At 43.2% G+C, this 21,120-nt stretch overlaps 1 protein-coding gene across 4 annotated transcripts in view; it reads right to left on the minus strand.

Moving 5' to 3' along the window:
- The window catches only part of LPIN3 (lipin 3), a 71,367-nt gene that overhangs the window by 2,196 nt on the left and 48,051 nt on the right, over positions 1-21,120 (minus strand). For all 4 annotated transcript variants that reach the window (XM_033914537.1, XM_033914539.1, XM_033914540.1 and 1 more), the window contains 8 exons: positions 19,447-19,539; positions 15,185-15,246; positions 10,742-10,886; positions 6,689-6,837; positions 4,790-4,876; positions 3,090-3,242; positions 1,382-1,496; positions 10-110 (listed from right to left, as the gene is read on the minus strand). In XM_033914537.1, coding sequence (XP_033770428.1) covers positions 10-110; positions 1,382-1,496; positions 3,090-3,242; positions 4,790-4,876; positions 6,689-6,837; positions 10,742-10,886; positions 15,185-15,246; positions 19,447-19,539 — 905 coding nt within the window. The remainder of the gene's footprint in view (positions 1-9; positions 111-1,381; positions 1,497-3,089; positions 3,243-4,789; positions 4,877-6,688; positions 6,838-10,741; positions 10,887-15,184; positions 15,247-19,446; positions 19,540-21,120) is intronic.

The raw sequence follows: 21,120 nt of genomic DNA on the forward strand, positions 1-21,120 counted from the left end.
CAGACTTACGAAGACTTGGTCTTGAATAGCTCCTGAAAGACTTCTCCTTTGGGATTCACAGTGAATATTCGGGATTCCGGCAGCCCCACCTGCTTGTATGCATAAACATCCTGTTTAGGGAAGAAAGTGGGGAGAGGAGGTTAAAACCTCCCCAAAACAAAACAACCCCCCCCCCCAGAAGACTGAAGGTGCAGCCAGAATAAGAAGCCAGGAAGCAGAAAATCCGGGTTCAATCCCTGTTTCTGTCCTCATAACTACACAATCTTGACGAAGTCTGCTTTATTTCAAGGTCTCTGAAATACACACATTCGAGATCATATCCAAACTGCCCCCAACCCCCCCCCCCCCACCCCCGGACCTTTCTCAGATCAGTGATGTCACAATGGCTTCATTGGCTTATACTTGGCTTACATTTACTACATTTTAATTTCTAGAGTGGCACAGTGGTTAAAACTACAGCCTCAGCACCCTGAGGTTATGGGTTCAAATCCCATGCTGCTCCTTGTGACCCCGGGCAAGTCACTTAATCCCCTCATTGCCCCAGGTACATTAGATAGATTGTGAGCCCACTGGGACAGACAGGGAAAAATGCTCAAGTACCTGAATAAATTCATATAACCATTTTGAGCTCCCCTGGGAGAACGGTATAGAAAACTGAATTAATTAAATAGTGTGAAAAGTTTCAGCCTCTGATAAGTAGAGCTGGTATTGTGACAACATAATGCCTCATCCACCAATAAGAGCCAACCTCATCAGTGATGTCACAGTGGCTTGATTGTCCTAGACTTGGCTCCCTTTTGCTACATTTTGATTTCTAGAGTGGCACAGTGGTTAAAACTACAGCCTCAGCACCCTGAGGTTATGGGTTCAAATCCCATGCTGCTCCTTGTGACCCGGGCAAGTCACTTAATCCCCCCCATTGCCCCAGGTACATTAGATAGAGTGTGAGCCCACCAGGGCAGAACATATGCAACTAATGTACTATTGTTATAAAATTATTTCTATACTGTGCAGGTCTGAATATACTATTAGCAATTTATAAACATATTTCTAGAATGGAGCAGAAGGGGAAGACGAGACCTAGAATTAAAAAAAGAAGATTGCTCTCATATAATGGGGAAGGGGGGGGGGGTTGTGTACGTCAGAAGAGCCAAGAGGGTGATGTATAGGATCCGTACACATTAAGATATAAAGGAGCAACATTTCACAAAAATCTAACCTTGAAAATTCTATCGGGAATTCTGCCACGTCATCACATATTGAACAATGTACTCAAAGGAAAACGCAATTACATTCCATAATGCTGAACACCAAAAGAACTGGAGATCCCCATCGTCCGCGTTAAACAACAGTCTGAGCTGGCTACGGGGAGGACACTTACGTTTTTTCTGTTCCCAAAGGCAGCATAGAAGGGCTCCTGCTGTGGACCGAACAGGTTCTTGATGTCTGTCAAGCAAGCGATTTTAAACACCTCTGGCTTCTTCTCAATCACTTCCCTGTAACATGAGGGGTGGGGGGGGAGGGGGGAAAAGGACAGCTGTTCAGCATGAAGTCATTCCATCCAGGACACTGGCATTGCTGTTGCTATCTCATTTCAAGCTGGGATTTTTCCAGAAAGCCAAAAAAGGTTGCAAACAATCTTTCATGTCTACAGCACCTGCTCTGGGATAGATGTAGCCTGTCAGCGGGACTCAGGCAGGGCAGGCAGGAGCAGCTGCCACCACCTGGAAGCTGACATTGCCAGCCGTGAAAGCTCGTGGTCCATGGATTCCAAGCATAAACCAACAATAATAAAACCAGATCCGCCCGTCAGTACCATCAAACTGTGTCTCGTGCCAGGCAAAGAGACAGCCCCGAACACTGCTTTATGGGGGTGATTTTATATAACAAGGTTGTCCAGGTGAAAAGTCCAAAAAGTGGTTACTTTATGGAGCAGGTACCCAGAACCAGCCACAGTAGCGTGCAAATTCACTTGCACAAATCTGCGTCTGCTCCTAAGGTCAGGCTACCACTAGGCAGACTGGGAGCCAGAAGCACTACAGCCAGTTTGGACTGCTTTAGCAATGATCGCATTTGCCGACCCGATGCACAGAAGGGCTCACCGTGTGTTTTTCCCCTCAATCGCCCATTTTCCAATCTGGCCATGCAAATTAGCTATTTAATATTAAAACTACTCGAGCAATTCATGCACTAACATCGCTTGGCAATGCACAATACAAGCGATGGGTTTTAGCGATTAAAAAAAAAGCAACTGGTCAAGACCAGTCGCTTACCTGTCATACCATAACTTTTTTTTAATGGGCACAGATGCCGAACATGTGTTACACATGCACAATATCTGTCTCATTTAAAAAAAAGAAAAAAGCCCCCCCACTGATGACGGCCCTCCCCAACATCCCCCCGATGAACCAGAACCGGCACCGGGGACCAAGCCCCCCTCCCCCTGTGCCAGCAAAAATTGGCAGAAGGGATGCTCATTCTCTCCTGCCACCCGACCCCTCCCCCCCCCACGGCGCGAGAAAAAATTGGCGAACTTCCCCCCTTACGGCAGCAAAAATGTCAGGAGGGATGCCCACTCCCTCCTGCCAATGGAGGGCTCCCCCGTACCAGGTGCCCCCTTGAACCACCCCCTACCCTAAAAGGCAGGAGGGATGCCCGCTACCTCCTGCTCTCCCGAACCCCGTACCTTTTTCAGATATTGTAATGTAAGTCTCCCTCCAACTTAGGAATCAAGGAAACTCTTATATCTTGGCATCCCAAGTCCTCTAAATTTTCTTCACACTTCTACCTCTAACCCTCTGTTGTAGTTCCTTCTTATTTCTCCTACTGTAAACCGCGTCGAGCTCTACGAACATGGAGATGATGCGGTATACAAACCTAAGGATTAGATTCAATTAGATTAGATATTGGGAACAGGAGGAATGCTTGCTTTTTCCTGCTCTAAGGCCCTGCAGTCAAAAATGGTGGGCCTTCCCCTGATTGGCTTGACTGAGCAATTTCCTACAGCGACATACATACAAATTGTTTTATTCTTCAACCGAGAATCATTGGGAATAGTTATTAGAGATATCATAAAATCCATCCATTACCTGTGCAGAGCTGAGAGGAGGCTGCTAGGGGCTAGTAGGATTGGGCCCTTGGGGAGTTCACAGCCTTGATCATTCACCCAATGCAGGTAATCCTTGGTGAGTTCGGCCAGTCCAATGGCCCTGGCTGAACAGTAAAGGAATTTGTACCCATTTCTGAAAGACATAACACACCGTTTGGAAACTCCCCATGAAGTACGTGGCCGATTTAAACTCTGCACTCTGAGCAAAGAAGTAAAATAATGTGTAACTGCTAATTACAGCCAATTAACACCAATTAGCAGCTATTTATTCATTGTTTCATGCATACTGCAACTGACACGATTCTAGAACTTACACACACTGCGCTGAAAATTGTGCAATTTAATTGGATAGCCAACTAGTGCATGCAATTATCGGTGTTGGTTGGTTTTACTTAAAAGAAACACACGTAAATCAGCGACTAATTTAGACATAAGGAATTGCATCATGTTTCAGTTGGTGTAAATGGCCATGCCTAAAGTTGAGCATGGTTCCCTGTGTTAAGTGGTAAGTGTTTACAGGACAGCCTAAAGTTAGGCATGGTTCCTGGCATTAAGTGGTAAGTGTTTACAGGACAGCCTAAAGTTAGGCATGGTTCCTGGCGTTAAGTGGTAAGTGTTTATAGGACAGCCTAAAGTTAGGCATGGTTCCTGGCGTTAAGTGGTAAGTGTTTATAGGACAGCCTAAAGTTAGGCATGGTTCCTGGCGTTAAGTGGTAAGTGTTTATAGGACAGCCTAAAGTTAGGCATGGTTCCTTGTGTTAAGTGGTAAGTGTTTATAGGACAGCCTAAAGTTAGGCATGGTTCCTGGCGTTAAGTGGTAAGTGTTTATAGGACAGCCTAAAGTTAGGCATGGTTCCTAGTGTTAATTGGTATTTTTTTTAAGACAGCACCCAGCGGGAGGGGGGGGAGAGGAGGGGAAGGGGGAGAGGGAGAGGTGTTCAGCACCAATGTTTTTAGACGCCATAATTAGGATCTAGTCCTAAGAGTAAAATTATGCATATGTGTTTATAGGATTAGAGGGACAGTGCTGCTGAAAATTCATGGCGAGAAGGACTTATCCATATGGCAGTGATTCCTATAAGGAAAAGCACTTTTGAATATCCGTGCCAAAGACTTTAGAAAGAGATGATATGGAAAACCTATGTTTTTAGACTGTTTTAGATTCTCTTTACTCCTACACACTAACAGGAGACTCAATGAATCAGGTTTATTTAATTAGTTAGTTAGTTTATAGCTCGTCCTACCCAGGAGCCCAGAACGGGTTACAAGATACGTACACAGAAGTCTTCAGGATCAATAACACTCATGGTACAGAGAACTTAAGACAAGTATCAGAGCACACATGCTACGGAGAAACTAAGAACACTCAAGCTATATAGGATCTAAGAATGGTATCAGCATGGCTGCAGTAGATAAGAGAACAAGGTTGACATAAATCTCGGGTGCTCCGTGCTACAGGTGAATCGATGTTTCCAGTCAGCCACTAGAACCATCCTCTCTGTCTCACCAATAATGTAGTTTAAATAAAACTGAACCCAACCCTGCAAGAATTGACCAAGGCAACAGCAGGACATCCTGTTTCTGGCCCTTCAACTTCCTGTCCCCCATCACTTTAACTCCCATTCCACTACCTGTCTAGCTCCCAAAGAGAAGCTGTTGGTCAATCTCTCTTATACATACGTGTGGATTTTGTGATAGAGTGTAGCAATGCCCTGGTGTGTCCAGTCTTTCCCTAGATGAGGCAAGATATGTCCCAGTGCATCTGACCTAAATGAATAACAGAGAAGTTAAGTGTCTGAACATTAGAAGGAGTTTATGTCATTGTAACAAGAAAACTTCCAGGTCATCTTCCTACTAGGGGAGAGAAACCAGGTTTGTCCTTTTAATGTCTTTGCCACTGGCTTAGACAAGACCAGACAAGTAAGCCAGCTACTGCCCTCTGAATCAGGCAATTGTTCATACAGCAGGAAATGGACAATGTGATGAGATCACCAGGCTTCCATTTTCTGCATTCTTAGAATACTGGCATTAAATAGATGTCACAATAAAGCACAACAAACAAAGAAAAACCCCAGCAGTGTCTACTGATCTCTACAATAATTTACCAACACACAAAAAAAGTTTTTCTAGTTGGTCAACGCCCATAAACCCCCCCTCCCAGATTTGTTGCAGGCCTCTGCTGGCCTGCTGTATGTCCTGGTGGGCCGGGACAGGAGGTATCTCTCCCACTTTTTATACCTCCCTCCCACCTCCCCCCATGTACCTTTTTGAATCCCTGGCGATTCAGTGGTGTACCGGGCAGGAGCGAGCTTTCCATGCTCCTGTCCCATGCTAAGCCCTTCTGAATGGCTGCTGCAAGTTTTCATGGTCCAGTGGGGTACTGGGCAGGAGAAAGCTTTTTGCGCTGAGCCACTCGCTGAATAGCTGCCGCCAGTTCTTGCGGGATTCGTGATAACTGGTTGCAGCCATTCAGGGAGCAGCTCAGGGCCATGCAGGAGCGTGAAAAAGCTTGCTCATGCCCAGTACACCACTGGGTCATTCAGGGAGGGGGCTCAGTGCGGGACAAGAGTGCAAAAAACTTTCTCCTGCCCAGTACACTGCTGGATCACCAGGGATTCAAAAAGGAATATGGGGGTGAGGCGGGAGGGAGGTAAAATAATTGTCAGGGTCAACTGGGACAGGAGATGGGAGGGATCCCTCCTGTCCCGGCCTACCACTGGACCACTAGGTCATACAGCAGGCTCAGTGGAGGCCTACAGGACATCGGGAAGGGGAGGGGCAAGGTACAGGGCAGGTACAGAGTGCAGAGCCTGGCAGGGCAGGGAGTGAGGGGGGCTGGGTATAGAGCAGAGCACATGAATATTAACACACACACAACCCGGCGTATATTCGAGTCAACCTTTTATCCTCCTTTTGAGGAGAAAAAGGGTACCTCGACTTATATTCGGATCGTCTTATATTCAAATATATGTGGGGGGTTAACTTCTACTGCTTATGTTAATCAGTTGTAAAAGAAAGGGGGGGGGGAGCAAAAAAGGCACAAGTTAAGGTTCACCAAATGTTCCAGTTGAGAATAAATCTACAGAGGTACTATCCTGATGCCTTTGCTTCGGCAGTGATGCCTGTTTCAAGGGAATTTACTTATCAATTCAAATCATTGTTCTTGGCCAAGATGGCTGAAAGGTTGAATTGATATAATATAATATTATAATATTGATCCAATAATAGATCCTTTGTGTGAGGGGGTTATATAGAGAACAGTTGTATTTTGAAAACACTTAAATACATATGTTACTTACATGCTCATACCAACCATGGCCCCAGGTACACCCCCCCAATGCAAATGCCCATCAAACTACTTTAAAAATGACCCTCATATGTTATATGATATGAGTGTTTTATAGATAGATACATATATATTGAACTAGCTGGGAAGAGAACCATTATGTAATAAACAAAAGATAATTATGGGTTTCTAGGTGGACCCCGTCTGCACCCCACTAGCCCAAAGTCCTTGAACCTAAAGCTGCCAGTTTGGACCAGCAAAGAAACTGGACAAGAGAGCAGAGCTCGCCTTACTTTGTGATGGTTCCATCAATGTCTGATATGACAACCTTGTCATCCCAGTTCCAGAGGTAGATGGTGGCTTCACAGCGGCAGGTGCCCTGGAACGGGGTTGTCACACTGAACGTAGCACGGTTGGCACCATCTCTGAGATTCAGGCGGCTCTGAGTTCCAAACAGGCAATGCGTTACACTTGCAAAACACTTTGGCCTCTATTTACTAAAACGACGTTAACTGTTGCTAATACTAGTTCGCACATTGATTGGCACTGACTAGGTTAATCTGCAATGAAGGTAGGCCCAGCATGCAGAAAATGCAAACACAGACAAAGGCGTATGAAGCACTTCAGTATTATGCAAATAGAATCACGCAGATTGAAGTAATGTTGGCGAGATATGATTTTCAAGGTGAGTTAATTACGCCTCCGGAGGGGCCGTTGACATCTTCCTCCAGGAGCATCGGCTCTTTAAAATGCAAACAGATGGCCTGGAGGAATGTTAAAGGGGATGGCATGTGGGCAAATAAAACACAAAATCCCCTCCCATATTCCTAAAATCCCTGGTAATCTAATGATACTGCCTATTACTCTCGTTCTTGCCCTCCACTGTAGTACTCCTCTGGTGAGAAAAATATAAAAAAATGTCAGGCAGTGTCCCAAAGCCCTGCTACCCAATTCTGTTCCCCCAGAGCACTCCCTAAAAGCAGCCCCCTTGCCTGGCCAGAACATAAGAACATAAGCATTGCCTCTGCTGGGTCAGACCAGGGGTCCATCGCGCCCGGCAGTCCGCTCCCGCGGCGGCCCTCCAGGTCCATGACCTGAAAATGTTCCCTACCTAACCTAAAAAGTCCATACCCTATTTGCTCAGTGTCCTGTGAGGTAAACCTCTATCTGTACCCCGTTATTCCCTTCGCTTCCAGGAAGTCATCCAGTCCCTTTTTGAACCCCAGAATTGTACTCTGGCTTATCACCTCTCCGGGAAGCGCATTCCAGGTGTCTACCACCCGTTGAGTGAAGAAGAACTTTCTTGCATTCGTTTTGAATCTGTCTCCTCTCAGTTTTTCTGAGTGACCTCTTGTTTTAGTTGTCCCCGCTAGTCTAAAGAATCTGCCCCTCTCCACCTTCTCTATGCCTTTCATGATTTTATAAGTCTGTATCATGTCCCCTCTCAGTCTCCGCTTTTCCAGGGTAAAGAGCCCCAGCCTGTCTAACCGTTCGGCATATGAGAAGTTCTCCATACCCTTTATCATCCTCGTTGCTCTCCTCTGGACCCTCTCGAGTATTGCCATGTCCTCTCGAGTATTGCCAGAACATATCTGTAAAACTAAGGACCCATGGATCCTTGGCCCCTGTTTTGAAGGCCCCACTGGAGTACACACATTAACCCTTCAACCAGTGACATAGCTAGGACTGAATGGACCTCCAATAAGATGGGTCTCCTATAACACCATCTCTCATAAGGTAGTGGGGCGGGGGAGGGGGGCACACCTTTTCAGACCTCCAGTAGTTTCAAGTTTATTTTGTGTTTGATAAAATCGCTTTTTTCAAAGATTACAAAGCGATGGACAATACATAATTTTCAAATAAGGCCGACATACAATATAGGGATAGACAGACGTGCACTTCATAGGGAAATCAGGGAAGAACTGCAATTTGATATAGGAAAGAGAACAAATAATGATAAAACAATAGGAGTTATGTTATAGTAGATCAGTACTTGCCTACTTCAATTGGGAATAGCAACTCGGTTTAAGAGGCTAACTCATTAATTAAAAACGTTTCTATACAGGAAACTTTTTTTAGTTGTTTGTTTGTTTTTTTTAATCTTTATTCATTTTCAGAAATTACAACATGTGTACAATAATCACTCAGAAATATATTAATTAATCACTTGACAATCTTATTTGTAATCCTCCAAATATATAAATATAAAAGAATCCCATCCCTCCCACCCATATATTAATAATTAACAATTATCAATTATTGTCATTCATATTCCCACCCACCCCTTTATCTTAACCAATACTGAGGTGTTTAAGATGTCTGATCATTAGAATAAATAATCAATGGCCCCCAAATTAAAAAAAAAAAAAAAGTTGAAACTTTTTTTAGTTTTGATTTGAATTTATCGAGGTTCTTTTCTTCTCTTACCTGAGCGGGTAGTAAGTTCCACGTTTGGGGTGACAGAGAAGAGTGTGGTAGGTCTAGTGTTTATGATTCGTAGGGATGGAACAGTAAATAGATTTTTATTCTCAGTTCGTAAGGAGCGGAAAGGAGAATAAGCAATGATAACTAGGTCTAGGAATAGTGACACGTTTGAATGTAATGAGCGCCTGTTTATAAGTTATTCCGTGGTTGATAGGAAGCCAGTGTGCGTTCTTTAATAATGGTGTTACATGGTCAAATTTTCTTTTACTTGTAATTATATTTATTGCAGTATTTCCTTTTGTGTGATTCTTTTATAAAGTGAATTATAGTAATCCAGTTTTGAAATGATCAATGAGTGAATTAATGTGATTTAATGGGTTTATTCCTGATGAATGGGATGGGTGGGAGAGGGGTCTTTTTTATATGCATTTGACAATAATTGTTAGAATGTCAAGTGATTTGTACGAATTATTTGATTGAATTTTGTACACTTGTTGCAAGAGTTAAAACTGAATAAAGAATTAAAAAAAAAATGTTTAGTGAGTTAGCTAAAGATCGAATCATACGCAGCCTATGGAAACAACTTTTAACGACAGAATTAATCTGATCGTGATAATTTAGTTTATTATCTATGATGATTCTGAGAATTCTTATCTTATTGATGGACTGAATTGGAAAGTTATTAATGCAAATTGATGGTAGACTCTTGAGTTCCTCTTTCCATGGGAAAAAAACAGTTTTAGGTTTTTTTAGATTTTAAAGATAACATGTTATCTTGAAGCCATTGTTTTGTTTTGGACAATTTTTGGTTGCTGTTAAATATCTCCTAATCTGAAAAACTTCTCATATTAATAGAAATAGAAACTAAAATTCAAGATATTAGAAATGCACATTTCCCAAAGCAATTACTCTATTCTTTTAAAAATACTTTTGTCTACCTTTGTTGCCTGAGCCATTGCTATGGTCTTAGTGTCTCTTTTCTGCTTTTTTCTTAACTTTCTTATCAGGATCTCCCATTGTTTTGACATACACATGCATTAACAATTACTACTTTGGCTGGCTGGGATCCCCAAGCACTACCATCTGAAGGCAAGTCTCTGCAGAAGTCCTCAGCTGCCCATGGCCGCAACCTGGCCACACATGCTCCGTTCTCACATATGAACTGAGCATACATGAAGAAATGAACGGGGCTACTGGTGTCAATGACTGGAAGGGAGCCATCAACTGCCATAGCATTCTGAAGACCTTGGGTCCCATGAAGAATGGCCACTCACTGAGACCTGGGGATCCCCACCAGCTACAAAGATGATGCGCATCACTGCTGGGTGGGCTTAAGCCCAAACTGAGTGGGTCCCTGCCTAATGAGGTCCATCGGTGGCTACACCAATGACAACAGATAATTCCTGCTAAAGCAATCCTAATGACTAAATATGGTGCTATGTTGAAGACAGCTGTTGACTAGGTTTCATTGTTAATGGAAGAATTATGAACATTTTTTCAGATATGTTGTATGAACTATCTGTGTGCACCAGATAATAATAATAATAACAGTTTATATACCGCAATACCGTTAAGTTCTATGCGGTTTACAGAAGATTAGTGGAGTACAAGTTGAGTTGACGTACAAGTTGAGTTAACTTAAGGGATGTGGGAACAATGGGGAGAAAGGGCAAGAGAGGGGAAGAAAATTCACTACAAAATGTGTTTTTCTTCAAGAGGCTGACTTTTACAACGTTATTGGTGGAGCCAATCTTCATGGAAGCAGGGTCTTGGGAGTTGACTGTCCCTCATCTGACTGGGCCCCAGTGGTCAGGGGCCTAGTAGTGACCACACACCGGCACTATGTTCAGCTGCATAGCCACTCAGGAGCCTGCTACATGTTCCACCAAGGATTGGGAGGAAATTCAGAAATGTGATCTTACAATTTGCTGGGAAGACAGTCGGAGAGATTTCTTGTACGTAGGGACGAAAACTGACTCAGAGGTGTCTCGGGGCTTAGACGGTGCTTTGGAATGTTCCTCCCGATACGCAGCTTCATCCTCGCTGGATGTTGCAAATTTCTTCTTTCTGTACAATGTGCAGAGTGGAGAAGGAGGCCAAAGTGATTATTCTGGTGAAAGCACTACAATTGGGAAATCTTGTAGCTGGGGTTTCTGAAATAGACAATTAAAAAGCAAAAAGGTCCACATCTCACAATATATTAGACAAACCCCAAAAGTCGTAGAATCATGTCTGGTCATTAACAATAAATAGTCAAATTCATGCTTATGCATACAGGACTTTTTTTTTTTTTTAATTTTTTTAAGATAATCAAACCAAAATACCCTTCCCCCCTCTCCCCACCTTGGACATGCATATTTAAGGGGAAAAATAATATTCAATCGTTACAATATTTTGTTAATGGCTCCCAAATATCCTGAAATTTTCTAAAATTCCCCTGCTGGTAGGTTTTCTTGAATTTAAAGAGGAGAAGACTTAGAGGGGATATGATAGAGACTTATAAGATCATGAAGGGCATAGAGAGAGTAGAGAAGGACAGATTCTTCAAACTTTCGAAAAATAAAAGAACAAGAGGACACTTGGAAAAGTTGAAAGGGGACAGATTTAAAACGAATGCTAGGAAGTTCTTCTTTACCCAACGAGTGGTGGACACCTGGAATGCGCTTCCAGAGGGAGTAATAGGGCAGAGTACAGTACAGGGGTTTAAGAAAGGATTGGACAATTTCCTGCTGGAAAAGGGGATAGAGGGGTATAAATAGAGGATTACTGCACAGGTCCTGGACCTGTTGGGCCGCCGCGTGAGCGGACTGCTGGGCACGATGGACCTCGGGTCTGACCCAGTGGAGGCATTGCTTATGTTCTTAAAGAATGTTATTGATTGGGGAGAGGGGGGATAAATTCTGATATGGATTTTAACAGAATATTAAGTGTTGTATCTGAGTTTAAAATGTTATATATGTTGTTACACTTATTGTAAGTTTTTAAAAAATGAATAAAGAACTTTTTTTTCCAAATTTTTTATTCATTTTTACATCTTACATCAATAATACAATAATACATCATTTAAACCTTAAAAACATCACTTGTGTTTCTTCTAACATCATCTTAAAAAACATAAAAAACATAAACAAAAAAATAAACAACCAACATTAATTTTTTTAAAGAGGTTGTTTAATTAATAAGGTATTATAATGAATAATCAGCATTTTTTCCCTACTTAATATATATTGTTTTAGGGTGGAGGGTGGGTTATGTGGTTTTCAAAATCAAATTATAAAACAAATGATCTAAATTATTATATTATGTAATATATATTCTATTTGAATATAATTTTTGGGAGGGTGGGTTGGGATATAATCTTTTTCTTGAGGAACTGTAGAGCTTCAAGTGATATTGTATGTTGAATGATGATTGTATTATACACTTGTTGAAAAATCTAAAATGAATAAAGATTTATTAAAAAAAAATAAAAAAAATTAAAAAAAAGAGGTTGTTTAATAACATTTTTGAAATTTTTGTGAAAATTGCTCATTGTTGCCACTGGAAATACTGCTCAGTGAAATCAAATGAAGCTGCCTTTGCGTTCTTAAGTACGGGTTGTACTTAAGTTGGACATCTCACTCGGGGACTGCCTGTGTTTCTGATCAGAGTTAATCCACCTCTGTTTTATTTATAGATATACAAGACACAAAGAAAAACTTAGATCACTGCAAAGAGGGTTGTGACCTGATATGAGAAGGGAGAGAGAATTCCAAAGTTTTGGACCGAGATAGCTGAATACATTCTCATGTGAGATCTTGAGGTGAAGAGTGGGGGGGGGGGGGGGGTGAGGAGAGTAAGCAGATTACTATTTGAAGAAAGGAGAGAGCACGAGGGAGTATAGGGAATACGGTTATTAATGTAGGCAGGAGCAGTTGGTAAGCGTCCTATGAAAAGAAGAATAATTTTAAGTTGGAAGGCAGTGAAGTCGGCATGGAACAGAGGTATCACGTGATCAAAAAGGTGAACACAGTGAGTAGCAGTGATTTATTGAACCATTTGGAGGCATTTCAAGAGTAGAGGGGAATGCCTGCATAAAGAGAATTACAATAGTCAATATGAGAAAAGACCACGGATAGGAAGAAAATGAGCAACTCAGAATATCAGATGGGCAGCATAAAAAAAGGTTTACAATACATTTTAAAAATAGACCTGACAGTGCTTCAAAATTAGGTTCTTGGGCCTGCTCTTTCTACCATTTTTGTAAGCGATGTTGCTTAAGGGCTGACTCTTTGCGGATGATACCAATGTCTGCAACAGAGTAGACACCCCTGATGGTGTGAATAACATGAGGAAGGACCCAACAAAGCTTGAAGAATGGTCTGAAATTTGGCAGGTAAGATTTAATGCTAAGAAATGCAAGGTCATGCATTTGGGCTGCAAAAGCATGAGGGAACGGTACAGTTTAGGGGGTGAAGAACTTTTGTGCATGACAGAGGAACAGGACTTGGGTTCAAACTCCTGTTACTAACCTACAAGTGTGTTCATGCCACATCCCCTCAGTATCTCTACTCTCTCGAAAAACGTAGGGAGAGGGGAGACATGATTGAGACGTTTAAATATATCACCGGCCATATCGAGGTGGAAGATGATATTTTCTTTCTCAAAGGACCCTCGGCCACAAGAGGGCATCCGCTCAAAATCAAGGGCGGGAAATTTCATGGTGACACCAGAAAGTATTTCTTCACCGAAAGAGTGGTTGATCATTGGAACGAGCTTCCGGTACAGGTGATCGAGGCCAACAGCGTACCAGATTTTAAGAGTAAATGGGATGCCCATGCGTGATCCCTAAGAGGGCAGAGTTAAGGAGATGGGTCATTAGGAGTGGGATCTCTAGAAGAGTAGACATAGGGGGGTGGGTCAGTAGAGTGGGCAGACTTGATGGGCTATGGCCCTTTTCTGCCGTCATTTTCTATGTTTCTCTCTCCTTATATGCCTCCCTGAGAACTCGTTCCTCAGATAAGCTGCTTTTATCTTTATCCTTCTCCTTCACTGCCAATTCCAGACTTCATTCCTTTCATCTAGCAGCTGGAATAAACTACCTGAAATTGTCCGCCAAGCTCCTTTCCTTACCTACTTTAAAAGCAGATTGAAAACGCCTTCAATCCATAACCCTACTTCTCTCTGCCCACCACTCTGCCCACCACTCACCACCCTAGCCAGCAGATAACCCTCCTCCCTAGCTGTATTCCACCCTGGAATCCTGTTTGTCTGTCTTGTCTGTTTAGATTGTAAACTCCTTTGAGCAGGGATTGTCTCCCTAGTGACTCTGTCTACGTCTACGTCTGGTAGTGCTCTACAAATTATTAATAGTAGTAGTATGTGATGATTTAAAGGTGGCCAAACAGGTTGAAAAGGCAACGGTGAAAGCTAGAAGGATGTTAGCGTGACTAGCCAGTAGGAAAAAGGAGGTATTGATGCCTCTGTATAAGATTGTGGCAAAACCTCATTTAGAATGGTGTGTATAATTCCGGAGACTCCACTTTCAAAAAGATATAAACAAGATGGAGTCGGTGCAAAGGAAGGCAACTAAAATGGTTGATGGTCTTCATCATAAAGCATATGGGGATAGACTTACGGCCTCTTTTATAAAGCCGTGCGGCAACAGCCCCGAAGCCCTTTAAATCTGTATGGGCTTAGGGGCGCAGCTTTGTAAAAGAGGCTGTTAAAGGTCTAAATATGTATATTTTGGAGGAAATGTGGGAGAAGGAGATATGATAGAAACATTTAAATACCTACACGGCATAGATGTGTATGAGGTGAAGCTCTTTTATTTGAAAGGAAGCTCTGGAATGAGAGGGCAAGTTAAGAGGTGAAAGGCTCAGGAGTAATCTAAGGAAATACTTTTTTACAGAAAGGGTGGTCGATGCATGGAAAAGTCTCCTAGCAGAGGTGATGGAGACAAAGACTGTGTCTGAATTCAAGAAAGCCTGGGACAGGCCCTTGGGATCTCTTAGGGAGAGGAGGAGATAGTGGATGATACAGATGGGCAGACTGAATGGGCCATTTGGCCTTTATCTGCTGTCATTTCATGTGTCTAGTGCCCCAACTGGATACTGAAGCATTTAAATTTTATAAAGTCTTCCCTCAAACTGTGTCTTTGAATAAGTTTATCTCAGAGTTGTTCTGGCAGCTCCATGTTCAATAGGTTTAGACCTTTGCTTCAAATTCACTTCATATAACAGAAACAGCTTGATTCTTCATTCAGCAATATATGGATCAGCTCAAGACAACATATTAGTGTTCAAACCCTTTCTCAAGCTCATCTGGTAAGTATAAGAAATGGAAAGAGTGATAGTCAACTTGAAGCCTCTCCAAGGGCCTACCTCTTTAAGAAAGAATTCTTTTTAGCCACCTCCGCCTCATCTTTTTCTGCTGTGGTTTCATTCTGCAATCACAGGGAAATCTACTGTTAGAAGTCAGGTTGTTTCACATCAGGAAGGTAATGTCTGGAAAAAAAAAACCCTGCTTACCATGGCACCCTCCAGGATCTGCACCAGGGAGGGCACCCCCCCCCAATCATATTGTCACTTCAGAGCACACCCCTCTACTGTGTTCTAGAATCACTTGCCCGGGCTATACTTGTCCTCTGCCCCTGAAATTATATGCATGTCAAGTTTTGTTCTCTTACAAGATCGATGTTCGTGATTGTGAAAGTAATACAAGTAGTTTGAGTCAGAGTTTAAGATATGTGCATGTATTGCTCTGCCAAGTCATCTCAGTCCTGTCAAAGCACCAAGCTCCAAACCAATTCATATACAGTATGGCTGCATTGGCGCTGCTGTGATGGTTTTATGGCATGTTCATTGAGCTGATCTGTTTGGGATGCGAAGATTGTCTGGAGAGATTAATGCTCTTATGCAATTTGGTGGTGGTTTAATTTTTTGTAAAGTGATTGTAATGTCATTTGTGTATTGTTATGAATGTGTTGATGTGCTTCGCCTTGTAAAAGGCGGATTATAAATAAACCAAACCAATTATTGGTTATCTCCAATATTCCCACGCAATATTATTAATGCATCACAGTTACTGGTGTCCCCCCTCGCCCTATTCTCTGCCTTCCCACCGCAAACGCATCCCTTCCCTGCCCTTACCTTTTTAGCTTCCCTGGCATGAGCGGTATCGCCAACTTTCTGCCCGTATCGATGTTGGCTCAGTCATGGGACCTGGACCTGAGGGCAGCACGAGCAGCAGGTTGGCATTTCTGTCACGCTGGCGGAGAGCTAGAGGTTCGGTAGGGGGGGAGGGGAAGTGAAGGTATGCGCACGGTGGGAGAGGAGTGAGAAGGAGCAGGGGGCAAAGAGGAGGAGAAGAGCCGGTGCCCCCACCCAGACGGCGACTGGGGTGGTCTGCCCCCCCCTCCCCCACTCTTACCACACTACTGATCACAGTATTCATTCTTTGGGGACACCCTAAGTTCAAAATTGCATCATGTTACATGTTGCTATGCAATTTGGGATCTACAAAGACCAGCCAATTGCTTTCCCTGCTAATTGGAATTAGTCGTCTAGCGATGAGCATTTGGAAGTGATGAAGTTTCAAGTTTCAAGTTTATTAGGTATTTATATACCGCCTATCAAGGTTTATCTAAGCGGTTTTTACAATCAAGTACTCAAGTATTTTCCCTATCTGTCCCGGTGCGCCTTCTTTTCTTCAGCGATTAGGCCAGAGAACACTATCATCCATGCTTGGATTACCTCCATATTAATCTCGTAGAGGACCCCTGAGGAAGACACTTAGGTCGAAACACGGATTGTGTCGGATCCCTTATTCCAAGTTGTGGATACATTTTATTGTCTTTTTTTATTTGAATAAAAGTCCTAACCAGGAACTTCAGTCTCCACAGTTTTTTGGTTTGTTTTGATGTCTATGCTCTACCATTTTTTGAGAAAACTAAAATTTCTTGGTGGCTCTAAGCCTATCCAGGTCCAAGGTAACTTACAAATTAAGAGATTTACATAATGCATGGAAGGAACAACAGTAAACATAAGGGGCCTGATTCTAAAAAAAACGGCATCCTGCCTGTAGGTAGCGGTAGGCGTCCTTCCGCTGTCTAACGACCCAATCGGGATGCACGTTAAAAAAAAAATCAGTGGGGTGAAGGACACCTACAATGTAACCAGTTAGCGTGCGTACGGAGACGTCTTGGCATGCCTACAGATGCCTAAGGCCGACGTAGGTGTGGTTAATGCCGGAGGAGGCCTTAGGCGACCGTAGGCATGCCTAGGCGCTTCTCGTAGGTGTGAGTCAGACGCCTTTAATGTAGGCCTGTAAAATGCTGGCCTACATTTAACGTCACTCTTTAATATTTATGATAAATATATGAATACAAGAACACAATAGCAGGTGGGAGTTATCTCTGGTATATAAACTGATTTCATATGCGTAACGCAACGGGATATCAGATATGACCTACGAGTAGTAGCACTCTTCGGTTTGTGTTTATGTCATTTCCTCATTCATCCCTGCGTAATGCATATTTTTTTTTATGTTTTATATATAATGCATTTTTTTTAATGTTTTATATATAATGCTTTTTTAAAATGTTTTATATATAATGCTTTTTTTATGTTTTATATATAATGCATTTTTTTTATGTTTTATATATAATGCTTTTTTATGTTTTATATATAATGCTTTTTTTTAATGTTTTATATATAATGCATTTTTTTTTTTTTGTAATTTTCTTATTCTTTTATACTTAAGGAGTGAATTAAATAATTTAAATAAGTTAAATGAACTTAGCTTCATAGCGAACATGTTTCAACTTTAGAATGAAGCTCCCCAGTGCCAACGTGTTTCGCAATAAGAAAATTACCAAAAAAAAGCATTATATATAAAACATTAAAGAATGCATTACGCAGGGATGAGTGAGGAAATGACATAAACACAAACCGAAGAGTGCTACTACTCGTAGGTCATATCTGATATCCCGTTGCGTTACGCATATGAAATCAGTTTATATATCAGAGATAACTCCCACCTGCTATTGTGTTCTTGGCCTACATTTAAGGCATCTGTAGAAGAAAAGAGACGCGATTCTGGAAACGGTGCCTACCGGTCACTGACACACGACAGGCCCCGTTTTGCAGACGCCTTTTCCGGAAACAGGCACAAGGTGAGCAGAAAAATAGAGTGAGGACATCAGATGCTGTCTAGAAGTTTGAAGTGCAATCCCATTGATTAGATGCAGTGGCTTAGTAAGGCGAATGTGGGGGAGGCAGTCTTCCCCCTCCCCCCGTTCCTCACCTTGCCGCATGTACACAACCCTTTCCTTCCCCTATACCATTTTTACTTCCCCGGCACAAGGTTGCTGCCTGTGTTGGCATCGGCACTCTGAAATCACTTCCTAGACCTGCACCTAGAAAGTGACGTTAAAGGACGAACCCACACCAAAGTGGGCATGCTGCTCGCACTGAAGTTAAAAAGTTAAAAAAACTTAAGGTACGGGGAAAGGGAAAGGGGTGCGCATGTGGCAGGGGGAAGGGGCACCACCACCCCTGGCCCCGTTCATCCTTACTACGCCACTGGGTAGATGCAATGTGGTTATAGGCTGAGGAGTAATCTAAGGAAATACTTTTTGTACAGAAAGGATGGCAGATGCGTGGAACAGTCTCCTGGAAGAGGTGATGGAGACAGGGTATGAATTCAAGAAAACGTGGGACAGGCATGTGGGATGTCTTAGGGAGAGGAGGAGATAGTGGATGCTGTGGATGGGCCATTTGGCCTTTATCTGCCATCATGTTTCTATAACTATAAAGCTCTATGACCTCACAATGCAGGTGTAAAGAGTCTTAGCCAATAGGAAGAGGAGATGCAAATGTTAAGAGCCTTAGCCAATAGGGAGAGGAGGAGGCAGTGGATGCTGTGGATGGGCCATTTGGCCTTTATCTGCCATCATGTTTCTATGTTTCTATAACCATAAAGCTCTATGACCTCACAATGCAGGTGCAAAGAGCCTTAGCCAATAGGAAGAGGAGATGCAAATGTTAAGAGCCTTAGCCAATAGGGAGGGGAGGGGAGGGGAGGAGATAGTGGATGCTGTGGATGGGCCATTTGGCCTTTATCTGCCATCATGTTTCTATGTTTCTATAACCATAAAGCTCTATGACCTCACAATGCAAGTGTAAAGAGCCTTAGCCAATAGGAAGAGGAGATGCAAATGTTAAGAGCCTTAGCCAATAGGGAGGGGAGGGAAGGAGATAGTGGATGCTGTGGATGGGCCATTTGGCCTTTATCTGCTATCATGTTTCCAAGTTTCTATAACCATAAAGCTCTATGACCTCACAATGCAGGTGTAAAGGGCCTTAGCCAATAGGAAGAGGAGGAGGCAGTGGATGCTGTGGATGGGCCATTTGGCCTTTATCTGCCGTCATGTTATAATGTTTTTATTCAACTGTGTAGAGATTATAAGGCAGAATCTGTAGGGTGAGAAGTTATGCAGCTTGGTTGTAATTGCTAAGTGCCCATACAACATCTGTCCTTGTAGAGAACAGTTTTTAGTTTCTGCTTCGCTTAAGATACCTTTTTCTTCTTGATTCTTATCTGAAACACATACAGTGTTGGCAACAGCTAGCGGCGGACATACCTCTTCGATGGAAAAATCCTTCCTCCGCCAGGAAAACCACCACCGGCCACTTTTCTTTGGCATCTTCTCCTTGACCAGCTTATCAACGGTGTTCTGCAGGAAAAGAATGATTCGAAAGGGGAATCGGTCTGTGGGGTGCCAGAATCCACAGGAACATATGGACTGACACCCCAACACCGCCCCCACCCAAACAAAATCAATTTTCTTGAACCATACTTATGATCAGAGTAATTTGTCTCCCAAAAGGGCTTCCATGTAAGACGCTGAGGGGTTGATTCTATAAAGGAAAAAATTTTAATTGGGCGATAGGCACCTATCCCATTCTATAAAGGGCAGCTAATGCATGGCACTTAACACCTAAGAGGCTGTTTCTATGGGCGGAGCGTGACTTAGGCTCTGCTAAGCGTGATTCTCCAAAAATGTAGACACCTGAAATGTAGGTTTTAAAACCCTGGCCTACGTTTCAGGTGCCTAAATTTTTACATAGGCACCACTTGCTGCGATTCTGTAAACGGCGCCCAAGCGTTTTTCTAGGCCCCGGTAGCCACTGGCGTCGTAAGGGGGGTGCGGAGGGGGAGGGGGCAGTCCACCCCAGGCGTGGTCTTTGCAAAGGGCAAAGCCACCCGTCCTCCTCTCCTCCCCCCTCCTCCCCACCTCTCGTACCTCTTTAAATTTTTCCTGCGCGAGCAGCATTACGAACTTGCGGCCCGCGTCGGTGTCGCCTCTCTCTGACATCACTTCCAGGCCCTGCACCTAGGAAGTGATGTCAGAGGGACAGCTGACACGATATGGGCAGCGAGTTCACGCTGTTGCTCTCGCCTGGAAAATTAAAAAGGTATGAGAGAAGGGGTCGCACATGTGGTGGGGGGGATCAGGAAGGAGCAGATGGGGTGGAGAAGATGGTGGGGGAGGGGCACCATTTACCCTCGCTACATCACTGCCTGTAGCCACACTAGCTACCTAGAGAAATGCCGCTCACCGGGGACAGTCAGAGTTTTAGCCGCACTATCTAATCTAATGTAAACCTTAAGTTTATATACCGAAACATCTCCACGAATATGGAGCTCGATACGGTTTACAAGAACTTAAATAATAGGTAGAGAAGGAGAAAGGTTTACATGAAACTTATGTGTAGAAGGGAGGAGAAAAAGGAGGGAGGATTGAGTTACAATTTGGTAAAAAGCCAAGTTTTCAGTTGTTTGCGGAATAATTGGAGGGAGCCCAGGTTCCGCAACGGGATGGTGATAATTCCACTGAAAATCATTGCACTATCCAGATAGCACTGGGATGGGAGGCGAGCAGAGGGGCACATTATCTGGATAGCGACAATATGCAGCATTGCTATCTGGTTAGCTCAGGGCAGGAAAAAAAAATCATTCTAAATTATTCGGATAGTGGTACTAAAAATCAGCTATTCAGGCTACACCGTCAAAAGCGCAGAGGACAGTGGCATGCCGACAATCCCGCACCAGCATTTGAGCGCAAGAGAAATGTGCGCTGCTGCTTTGAGGCCTTCCATTTTATGCTGTGAGGGGGGGGGGTATGGGGGAAAAACCCCAACTACACTTGGAACTGCTCGCACTCCTGTTGGGGGGGGGGGTTGGGGGAACACGCCAGTACACTGAAAGCTCTCATTCTTTTCACTGTTCGGGAGTTTTCAGTGTAGTGGGTGGG

This window comes from Geotrypetes seraphini, chromosome 11, assembly GCF_902459505.1.
Source record: "Geotrypetes seraphini chromosome 11, aGeoSer1.1, whole genome shotgun sequence".
NCBI lineage: Eukaryota > Metazoa > Chordata > Amphibia > Gymnophiona > Dermophiidae > Geotrypetes > Geotrypetes seraphini.